Raw genomic sequence first — 12,451 nt, forward strand, 5'->3', positions numbered from 1 at the left:
GACTCATCAAGAAAAAAATAGGACTCAGATGAATGAAATCAGATCTGAAAGAGAAGTTACAGCTGACACTATAGAAAAACAAACAATTATAAGGGAAAATATGAAAAATAATATGCCAACAAGTCACATAACCTAGAGGACATGGATTGACTCCTAGAAACATGTAATCTCGAACCAGGAAGAAATAAAAAATTTCAATTGACTAGTTACTAGCAATGAAATTGAAGCAGTAATCAAAAATTTCGAACAAAAATTGAGAACCAGATGGCTCTAGAAAGAAGAGTTAATAATATCCTTTTCAAACTATTCAAAACTAAAGAGGGAAGAAAGCTTCCAAATTCATTCTATGAGGCCAGCATCACCTTGATACCAAAACCAGACAAAGGCATTACAAAAAAAGAAAATTACAGACCAATATCCCTGAAAAAACATAGATGTAATAATCCTCAACAAAATCTTACTGAACTGAATTAAAAAATACATAACAGGATCATTCACCACAATTAAATAGGATTTATTCCAGGGATGCAAGGATGATTCAATGTCCACAAATCAATAAATGTGATACCCCACATTTTAAAAAAGGATAAAACCGTATGGACATTTCAATCCTTCAAAAGCATTTGACAAATTTCAGCATGCATTTATGATAAAAACTCTCAAAAAAGTGGGTATAGAGGGAACAACTTCATATAATAATGGTCACATATGACAAAGCCCACAGCTAACATCATACTTAATGGCAAAAAGCCGAAAGCTTTTCTTCTAAGATCAGGAATAAGAAAAAGAAGAAAGAGATGCCCACTCTCACCACTTTTAGTCAACATAGTACTGGAAGTCCTAGTCACAGCAATCAGGCAGGGGAAGGAACTAAAAGGCATCTAAATTGGTAAGGAAGAAGTAAAATTGTCAGTATTTGCAGATAACATGATACAATATATATAGAATACCCTAAAAACTCCACCAAAAAAACCCTATTATAATTAATAAATTCAGAAAAGTCATAGGATACAAAATCAATATACAGAAATCTGTTGCATCACTATATGTAAATAGAGAAATTTAAAGACCAATCCCATTTACTATTCCATAAAAAACAATAGAATACCTAGGAATAAATTTAACCAAAGAAGTGAAAACTATACTTTGAAAACTATACAATATTGATGAAAGAAATTGAAGAAGACAAAAATAAATGGAAAGCTCTTCTGTGCTCCTTGATAAAATGGTCATACTCATCTTACTACACTGATGGACAGTGACTGCAATGGGGTATGTGGCGGGGACTCAATAATATGGGTGAATATAGTAACCACATTGTTTTTCTTGTGAAAGCTTCATAAGAGTTTATATCAGTAATACCTTAATTTAAAAAATGGCCATACTGTCCAAAGCAACCTACAGATTCAATGTAATCCCTATCAAAATACCAATGGCATTTTTCACAAAACAAGACCAAATAATCCAAAAATCTGTACTGAATCACAAAGACCTCGAAAAGCCCAAGCAGTCTTGAGAAAAAAGAACAAAATTGAAGGTGTCAAGCAACCTGATTTCAAACAACACCACAAAGTTACAGTAATTAAAACAGTATCATACTGGCACAAGAACAGATACATAGACTGATGGAACAAAACAGAGACCAGAAATAAACCCACACCTACATGGTCAATTAATATATGACCTAGGAGGCAAGAATATACAAAAGGGAAAAGACACTCTTTTCAATAAATGGTTCTGGGAAAAGTGAACCGCTACATGCAAAAGAACAAAACTGGGTCATTGTCTTATACCATACACAAAAATAATACAAAATGGATTAAAGACCTAAGTGTAAGACCTGAAACCAAAAATATCCTAGAAGAACAGAGGCAGTAAAGTCTATTTTCTGGGTATGTCTTCCCCAGGCAAGGAAAATGAAAGCAAAAACAAACAAGTGGGACTACATCAAACCAAAAAGCTTCTGCACAGCAAAGGAAACCATCAACAAAATAAAAAGGTAACCTACTGTATGGGAGAATATATTTGCAATATCTTATTATCCAATAAGGAGCTAAAACAAAAAAAAAACAGAAAGAACTCACGTAATTCAACATCAAAAAAACAAATAACCTAATTAAAAAATGGAAAGAAGACCTGAATAGACATTTTTCTGAAGAAGACTTACAACAGCCAACAGACACATGAAAAGATGCTCCACATCACTAATCATCAGGGAAAAGCAAATCAAAACTACAATGAGATATCACCTCATGCCAGTCAGAATGGCTACTATCCAAAAGACAAGGAATAACAAGTGTTGGTGATGATGTGGAGTAAAGAGAATCATCCTATACTGCTGATGGGAATGTAAATTGGTGAAGCCACTAAGGAAAGCAGTATGGAGGTTTCTCAAAAAACTGAAAATAGAAATACCATATGACCCGGCAATTCCACTTCTGGGAATTTAGCCAAAGAAAACAAAATCACTAATCTGAAAAGATATATGCACTCCTATGTTTATATCAGCATTATTTATAATAGCCAAAGTATAAAAAATTTCTAAATGTTCATCAATAGATGAATGGATAAAAAAGATAGCTGAATGGATATATACAGTGGAATATTACTCATCCATTAAAAAAATAATTTAATCTTGCCATTTACAGCAACACAGATGGACCTAGAGGGTATTATGCTAAGAGATAAGTCAGAGAAAGACAAACGCCAAAAGACTTCACTTACATGTGGAATCTAAAATAAAAAACAAATGAACAAACTGAAATAACTGAAACACAGAGAACAGACTGGTGGGTTGCCATAAGGGAGGGGATTGGAGAGATGGGTGGAATAGGTGACAAGGGCAAAAAAAATCATTGAGAACGTTTGATATCTTGACCTGGGTCATGGTTAATGCATATACATATCAAAATTAATGAGCCATAAAGTAACATATGTGCATTTTATCGTATGTGCCTCTATATAATTTAAAATATTTTTAACTTTAAAAAATGTGTAACACAAATTTTAAAAAATATGTAACACAAAAAACAAAATCTTTTAATGAAGAGAATTTTAGTTGTATGTGTAAAATGTGCCAAAACCAGGGAATAAGCTCTTTTAAAAATTTCCATGAAAACTTCCTGCTGCTCTAATTAATTCTCCTATTATCAAGTTTTAATACCTCTTTTGTGTTGAGATGCACCTACTTTAATACTACTACTTAATTTTAATTTCATTCTAAATAATTTTACACCACTCCAGTCAGGTGAGGATAATCTTCAACCTGATTAGTGACTCTGCCTCCTCTTTGACCTCAGCTGTGCTATGCCTAATTCTCCCAGCGTGTCCTTCATTGAACGCGTGGATTAATATTTTTAGATCCTCTGTAGTGATTCCAGAAGTAAAACAAAAATAATGGAAAATTTAAAAGCTATTTTTTTAAAAGTCAGTAACATTGATCCTCAGAAAAAATGCCCCTGTATTCCAGGTTATTGTAGGGCTCTTCGAACTCAACATCCAACAAATTATCCAAAAACAGTGAAAAGGAGGGAAACTCTTGAATTTAACTTTGTCACACCATTAAAGACTTCAGTTACTCAAAAACTGTCTTCAGATTTAACCAAAGCTTATTTGGTGAATTCTGGCATATGACATATATATATATTTATGAAGAAGACAAAATAGTCTTGGTTGGTGGTATCTATCAAATAGATTCATCCTTTGTCTTTCTTAATCAACTTAGAAATTCCCTGACCTAATAATACCAAGCATATCATTTTCCTGACAAAAGATAATACTCAAAACTTTCTCTAATATATTTTAATTTAAAACCAAAATCCATTATGGTGAAGTATTTTTAAAATAAATTGCAGTAAGGTGAATGTAGTACCTAAAGACTGCCACACTGAGGCATGTGGTGCATTGCTTTGTGACTGGCTTTCAGATCACAACTTAAGTCTTCCTCATAAGCAACAATAGTGGTCAAGAAATTAAGTTTGTAAAGCCCAGATGGAATCTGATTAGCAGATATCTCCTTTTCTGTGTATACGGGTGGTGTCAATTGGTTGCTAAAAAGTATCCTACACATTAGAAGGAAAGCGCACCCTTACATTCTTTATGGTTTTCATGTTAGAATAATAGGAAATAGAAAGTAACGTGGTCATCTTTTTTCTAGAAACTCCACCTAAACTATAAAAGAGAAACAATATATGTCCTATGACTTAAAGCATTCAAGCAAGGAGGTCTCTCAGTCGTCCTATTCAGTACTGAACAGTCCTCACATTGTGATCATTCTCGTGTTGTCTGACCAGATGGAGAATGGCTGCAATTCTCGGAGAGTTATAAAAATCACAAAGACAGCATATGCAATACAGTGACACCCTATTTATTTGCCAGAGGAAGAACACATTCTGGCAAATCTTGGAAACTAAGTCCATTCCAGAATAGAATGCTAGAGAACAGCTTCCTTATTTAATGTATTATTTTGAATAAAGAACTTTAAAATGAGGCCATATTAGCCACCTCAAAATATACAAAACAAAATTTGACAGGATTATGAGGAAAGTGACAAATCTAAAATAATGTTTTTTAAACACAACTCTGACTGAGAGCAGACAAAAATTTTAGCAATATAGATGAGATAAACAATGCAATTAATAAACACAATCTAATAAACACAGACTCCATACCTAAGAATTAAAGAATGCAAATTCTTTTTTTAAGCACAATTGGAACATTTGCAAAAATTGACTATATGCTAGGCCACAAAGCAAGTTTCAAGAAATGCCAAAGACATATCACATAGACCATATTATGACTATAATGTAGTTGTTAGAAATTATTTTTAAATATAACTTCAAAAAGGAAACTCACATATTTTAAAATATAAAAATATAAGTAATTCATAGCTTAAAGAAATCAAGAAAAATTTTCAATATTTACAGCTGAATGGAAACAAAGCTATTATATATCAAAACATACAGAATGTAGCTAATGTAATAACTGAAGGGGAATTTATAGTTTAAATAAATATATTAGAAAAGAATAAGTTCTTGAAATTCATGAGCTAAGCTTCCCACTCAAGGAGTTAGAAAAAGGCAAAAGTCAACAAAAGAAACAATAAAGAGCAAAAATCAATGAAACAGAAGGCAAAGAAACAATCTTCCCCATTGTATCTTTATTTTATATATAATTAATTTCAGCTCTAGGCCTAGATGCTTTACTCAAATAATAATAGAGCAAAATTATCTTGATACCAATAGAAGACAAGGACAAAATAAGAAAGGAAATTATAGACCTATCTCTCTCAGGAATATAGATGTAAATATTAGCAAGCTGAATCCAGCCAATATATAAGACTATATATCATAATTAAATGGGCTTATCCCAAGAATACAAGGGTGATTTAACAATAAAAAATTATTTGATGAAATTGATCATAACAACTACATGATGAGGTTAATACATGAAGAAAGATTATTTGCTAAAATTTAATATCTATTAATGGCAAAAATATAAACAACTTAGTGTGAAACACAACATCTTTAATGTGCTCAACCTTGATTTCAAAATTAATATGAAGGGAGAAGGGTCAAAAATAGCCAAGACAATTCTGAAGAGGTACATCAAGGGGCGACACGTCCTACCAACAAATTCTATCAACAGAGTCTACATAAACCATGGTGTCATTTTGGTAAGTGGATATAAAATAAACCCCAGTGCATTAGAGCAATTCTGTGCACAAATGAAAACTTGACATTTGACCTAGGTGGCATGCCAGCTCACTGGGGAAAAGACAAACCATCCAAATGAATACAGTGGTATAACTGGTCTTTCATAATGGAAAATAAATTAACACATCCTAACATCACATGTAAAAAATCATTTCTAGGAGGTTTAAGGCCTACATTTGAAAAACAAAATTTTAAATGACTTTTTGAAGAAAATACAGAATGACATCTTTATGCTCTCAGGTATGGTTTCTTAAAACTTATAGATTTAATGATAATAAAAATTTTAATTTATATACAGCAAAAACTTGAAAATAGGAAGTAATAAGCTACAAGAAAGGAACATGTTCATGAACATGCATATAGCCACACAAAGAAATAATATCCAGAATATAAAAAGAATAAGAATTTAATAGAAAAATGGGCAAAAATATGAGCAATTTATAAAATGGACTGTTACTGTATAAAAACCCTTCAATATAATTTCTAATCAGGAAAGTGTGAAGTAAAACAAAACACAATTTCATATCCATTAAATTTTTTTTCATTGAAAGCTTAACCATACCAATGGTTGGTAAGGTTCTAGAGAGAGCAATGGAATTCTCATTCACTGCAGATGAGAATATTTGCTGATTTAGAGAGAAAATGGCAGTATTTAGTAAAGTGGAAAGTATGTGAATCCATAACCCAGAAAATCCCTTCCTAGATATTTATTATAAATTCTCACCATTGTCTAGGAGAAATGTGCGATATGTTGATTGCAACATTGTAACAGTGAAATATGTGAAGCAACCTAACTGTCCATCAACAAAATAAGGGATCAATATACTGTGCATTTACCTGTTATTGAATACCATATGGCAAATAAAATGAATAAATCAACTTAACAAGTGTCAAAAGTGTAATATCGGAGACAAAGGCAGACTGAACATGACTGAACATCATGATCTCATTTGCATGAAATTTCAAAGCATACGCATATTATGTATTGTTCCTGATCCATATATATATATGTAGCAAAACATAATTCATGCATGGAAATGATAATGTCAAATTTGGGATAGTGAGTACCTTGGTGGAGGGGAGGAAAACGAGCTCAAGGAGTGATAAAAAGGAAGCTTTAGTTTTATCTATAAGTCCTCAATTTTTTAAAAGATTTGATAAATAGGGCAAAATGTAGTTGGTGGGCACATAGATACAATATTCTTCTCTGTACTTTTTCTACATGCTTAAAATACATTGTCTTTTTAAAATGAAGTAGGCAATATTAAGTACAAAAGCATGGTGGTCACTTGCACTGGAGGAAGGAAAGGCAGGATAGGATGCGACTGTTCAAAAGCAAGTCTCTAGCATGGTCTGATACTTAGGTGCTAAAGTGATTCATGCTTGGAAAAGGTGAGTCTTCCCCAGGCTAGACTGAGACAAATGAGCTATGCTCCCCAGGGCTAGGAAGGGAGGGAGAGAAATTACCATGACTTTATCCTACCCCAGCACCCTTCCCCTCCATCTCTTCTCTCTTCCTTTCTAGAGTGGCATGGAAAGCCCCCGCTGCCTAACTTACGGGAGAAATGTAGCTAACCATACAACTCTGTCTCTTCCATCCCCAGCATGAGACTTCCTGCAAGTATTGGGGAACCTCCATTTTTATAGGAAAACAAAATTCCAGGATTTGTACAACTGAACACATACCACGGATTCTCCTCTAGTTTAAGACATTAAACTGTTAACAGAAATTCAAGCATATATGAAAGTTCTGCTGAAGATATCTGGCCAAATTATCATTGAGCCTTAAGTAGAGGAGAATAAGAAAGAATTCTATTAAGCATTTATTACCTTGTGTTAATCCCAGATATATTTAAATTATATTTAATAAAATTGTATTTAGCTCTCTTACATTCTTGAATATATTCCTGTATTTTCATTATTATTTCTAATATAGTAATAGTTTCTAATAATAATTACCTTGTTGGATTGCTCTCTAAGCAGAATTCTCACCATGTAAATACAGAATATTCCATATGAGTTCAGAAATCCTACTTAACTAGATATAAAAGAAGATTGAAATTTTAAGTATTATGCTTTCTAAGATAGGATATACATAATTTAAGAATTGTTTTGAATTGTGTTTTTAATATGGTAAAAATATGAGCAATCCATACTGGGTTCTAAATCAGTATGAAATGAAAGGTAATTCTCGTTCTCATACACCATGCCCCAGGCCTCCCCTCCAGAGACAACCATTGTTACAAAGTTTCTATGTGTTTCTCTAAGACACATTACACACAGACTAACATGCATCAAAAAGAACTTTTTAAAAATATCGTTGGAATGGTATTTCAAAATGTCTGTATTCTTAACTTGACTTAGCACATTCAATGCTTTTCTATATGAGGCCAAATCTATAGTGCAGAATCTTTGGGCTTGGGGTCAGACACACTCTAAGTAATACCCAGTCCCAAGAGCAAGATTTCAAAGAAGTCACAATAAAGATGACAGAGATAAGATATTGTCCATTAAACTTTTTATAGAAAAGTCAGAAGAGAACAGAGTGTTATGCAATAAGTTCCAATACTTGAGTCTGGTTCCAATTAGAAATAAGCAAGTGACATACATAACTAGCCTGTGTCATGACATATCATGTAAAGATATAAAAATATTTTGATAATTATTTGGTACACAACTGAATGGAATCTTAAAAAATAACTGATTATTCAAAGACATATCTAAATTGTTCCTTAAATTAGCCTAAAATCTAGACAGATCTGAAATACTTCAAGAGGCTGCCCAATTAATCTGTTTAGCCACCTTTGCTAAAATGCTATAAGCAATGAAGAGTTTGAAACAAAAGTCTAAATAAAGAATATGTGATATCAAAGAGAATAGTTCATAATAGCTTGTTATTTTTTAACTACCAACAATATTTTTGTTATTATGTAGCTACCATCATATTTGGTACGGATAGAAAGGACTTTTCATATTTTTTTCTAAATCCATACTTGGGATCAATTTGTAAGAAAATTGTCATCTTTGTATTTTAGGCTCTTCAAACCTATAGGAGTGACCCAACCATGAGAAAAATGTTGAATCATCTGTATTTCTATATCATGCCTGTGTTTAATGTTGATGGATACCATTTTAGCTGGACCAATGTAAGTTATTTTATCTATCCAACTGATAAAAAGAGACCAAGTAAATCATAGAAAACAGTTAATAGAACAGGAAGGGAGCTTGGTGGCCAACCGCTTAGTGATTCCAAAGCTACAAGAGACCTTCACACCCTCCACTAACATAGCAGCAACTTCTTTATTTTATATGTTTGGCTTTGCATAAGATTTCACATAAATAAAGATTTCTCCTTCCAATTAAATTGTGAAAAATCACTAGTCCAATCCAGCTTATTCAATTTTGCCTGTGAAGAAATGAGGCCACAGGAAAATAAGAGATATCAAGTGACAAAAATTGGAGCATGAAGCTGGGTAGACGCTGCTAATCCAAGTCCTCTTCTCATTTCCTGGACTTGTCTGTTCCCAGAGGAACTCTACCCTCCCTGCTGTGACTCATTCACTGATTGAACTACTGAAGTTTTGCATGAATAACTTTTAAGGATTTTTTTCCACACCTATTTTTTCAAATACATCTAGGACCGATTTTGGAGAAAGACAAGGTCAAGGAACTCAAGATTTCACTGCCGTGGAGTTGATGCCAATCGTAACTGGAAAGTGAAATGGTGTGGTAAGTTGGCGACTAATTAGAATTCAGATCCAAAAGTTTCCACAGCTTTCACTCTCCAAAACTGAGGAGCCCCAGTAGGTCTCTAATGTATGACTTATGTTTTTCTGTATGTGAAAACCTAGCATGTAATCTGTAGCTATATGTGCAAAAGAAAATGAAAGGTTTTTTTAAAATATGTAAATATCAAAGATTTAAATCTGTCCAACCAATTCTGAAAATTGAAAATTTAAACACAGATGTAAAAGCAGAAAACTGAGGAATATTTGTCTGTCAGACACTAAAACAGGAATTATGGATTGTGATAAAAATCTGGTTAAACATTTTCATCCTTTCACTAAGAGTAACACTGATCCCACCTTCATGTGTCTATGATGAGCATAGCTGCCAAATCCTTGTCTAGAATCTACCAAGTCAGATGTGTCATACATCGGTTGGCCACTCACAGAGCCTATATATTTCTGCTGCACTCCATGTTTCACTGATACCTGCCTTTCAAGTAAGGAGAAGATGTCATTTTAAGGAAGGAAACTGTTTTGCAGAATAAAGAAGCAAGGAGGTACCAAAAGAGAGAGAGAGAGAGAGAGAGAGAGAGAGAGAGAAAATTAGCCATTGCTAGTATAGAGGCAAAACTTTACCTCTGCCCATCTTGGGCTTTCAGCTAGAGGTCTTAAGAGATTCTTACAGGAATTATATAGTAAGAGAAAAACAGTTTATTAATGTGTGCAGCTCCTGTCACATGGGAGAAAACTCATGAAAAGTTACTCAGAGTGGCAACTTAGAACTCAGGCTTATCTAGTATCTTCAACAAAGAGCAATAAATTTGTAAAGAAATGACAGCACAAAGGAAGGCAGTTTTAGGCTTCCAAGGGCAGCAAACTGTGGGAAGGTAAATATATGGAAGGGAACCAGCAGAGTAAGGTTTGTTTGCTTAATTGTCTTCAAGCTCAAAATACTTTTTCTGTTAAAGAGACGTATTTTGGGGTGGCACATTCTGGTTTCCTTCACTAGTATCATACTCTCCTTCCCCTCCCTCCTGTTCCCAGGTATCAAAAATGCAGTTCTGAGGAGTTGCCCTTCTACAGAGTACCTCCTTAGTTCCCTCAAAATATAGGCCATGTGTAATAGAAAGTCTTCCATTAGTCCCTTAGAAAAGGCCTTCCATGAAAACACTCTGTCTCTCCTGCTCTGGGTACTGTATTAGATGCCAGTCCTCCCATGCTTACCAGCATCCAACAGGATAACTGGACATGGGCTCAAACTCCTTCCCTACACCCCGCTCCAGGTAACCTCCGTGAATCTATTAGAACTGGCGAATGAGAATGTGGTAGAGCAATAAGAAAATGGCTCTAGAATGTGAAAGATATGGTTTGATTCTACCATTATTAACTCAGTGATTGGGTGAATTTCTTTCACCTATCAAATTATAGTAATAGTATCTACTTCATTGGGTTCTTATAGGAATTAAAGGCATTTACATGTTTCATGCCTAATTCAGTCCTAGCTCCTAAACAGGAGTCTAAATATCAGCAACCGATCCTCCTCCCCAACCAATAGAACAGTCAATTCACCTCTGAACCGCAGGTCAATTATTTGTAAAATCGCCTCTTTCCTTCAGGAGAGTATTGTCATGAAGAGCCATAAAGTAAACTTACATGTACTTAGTGGGGATGAAAAAGCATAGCACAATGGTATTTCCAATGTCTGTTTAGATCTAGAAATTGTTTTCCTCAACCTGGACTGAGACAACAAACTTGTTCACATTAGCTCCCCAAGAGCACTAACTTTCTAAAAATTGTCTTTTTTCCCTCCCTGATGGCATCACTTTGCATGTCATAACAATGTGTCCTGTTTCACTAGTTGGTAGGTGCCTGCATCCATAGGGATGTCATACACATGAGGCCCACAAACACCTGAGTGGGTAACTGAGCTGAGTAACACTAGCAGGCCAGCCAGCTCTGCCTGTGTAAAATTAGACTCTTGTCTATATCCAGTTACTAATGAGTGTCTTGCTTTCCTCTGTTCTTCCTTTGTGCAGCTTATTTTCTTCATATGTGTGCTTTCTTTGATTTCATAGTTTCAATGGCAGTCCCAACTAGAATTCCTCTGATTCTTCCCATTTTTGAATCATTCTGATTCTTCCTGTGAGTCAACACTCAAGATGTACAAGGGATTATGCCAAGTGTCACTTGCAAAGTGACCTTGATAGATCACTGTAAGTGATGTGCAAATGTGCACAGCCTGGCTGGGACCATCGATCCCCCACAAAGTCTGCAGAGTAGATTCAGATGATTTGACTGGCAGAGATGGCCTTCCCCACTCACAACATCACATCCATCCCCCACAGCTATTTGCTTGGTGAAGGGGATAGTGAACCTCATTGAGGGTTGTTGCTTAAGTAACAACTTCAAGTTGTTACTCTAAGGTCAAGAGCACCTAAGTTTAAATGACATAGAAATGCCCAGGACTACTGAAAACACTGTAGAATCCACATTGAACTGACAAAAGCAGTTGTTCTTTCTCTGAGGTCAGTGAATCTCAAACTTCAAGACTAGAACATGAAACTGCTTTCTACCATGAAAAATTTGTAGACACAGAGCTGAGAGCATACAGGTGGAAACAGACAGACTTTCCAATACTTCATAGCCCCCTGGGGAAAGTCTGGCAGAAGAACTCAGCAAGTCAGAGTAGTGGTGGAAACAAAGAATAAACATGAATTTCATTCATTCACTTGCCAAAGTTAATTGCGTACATATTCTCTGTAGGCCCTGGGATGTTTTGCCCTTACAGGATGCACTCTTTTAGAAATGCTGTGAGTGCTGCTTTTGCCAGATTGGAATAAATCTAGGAAAGAGACAAAGGGTTTGGATTATATCCACATTTAAGATTTAACCCCTGAATAATTCAAGCAATGCCTAAACATAAAAACTATTAAGACAAACTATGGAATAGGGGAACACATCTGCAAATCATGAGTCTGATAAGTCTTGTATTCAGAATATGAAAAGAAT

General features: G+C 34.5%; 1 protein-coding gene across 2 annotated transcripts in view; it reads left to right on the forward strand.

The window, feature by feature from the left end:
• The window catches only part of CPA6 (carboxypeptidase A6), a 288,596-nt gene that overhangs the window by 238,347 nt on the left and 37,798 nt on the right, over positions 1 to 12,451 (forward strand). For both annotated transcript variants that reach the window (XM_036886322.2, XM_057498017.1), the window contains 2 exons: positions 8,750 to 8,860; positions 9,353 to 9,443. In XM_036886322.2, the coding sequence (XP_036742217.2) occupies positions 8,750 to 8,860; positions 9,353 to 9,443 (202 nt within the window). The remainder of the gene's footprint in view (positions 1 to 8,749; positions 8,861 to 9,352; positions 9,444 to 12,451) is intronic.

The sequence above is a fragment of the Manis pentadactyla genome, chromosome 3, assembly GCF_030020395.1.
Source record: "Manis pentadactyla isolate mManPen7 chromosome 3, mManPen7.hap1, whole genome shotgun sequence".
NCBI lineage: Eukaryota > Metazoa > Chordata > Mammalia > Pholidota > Manidae > Manis > Manis pentadactyla.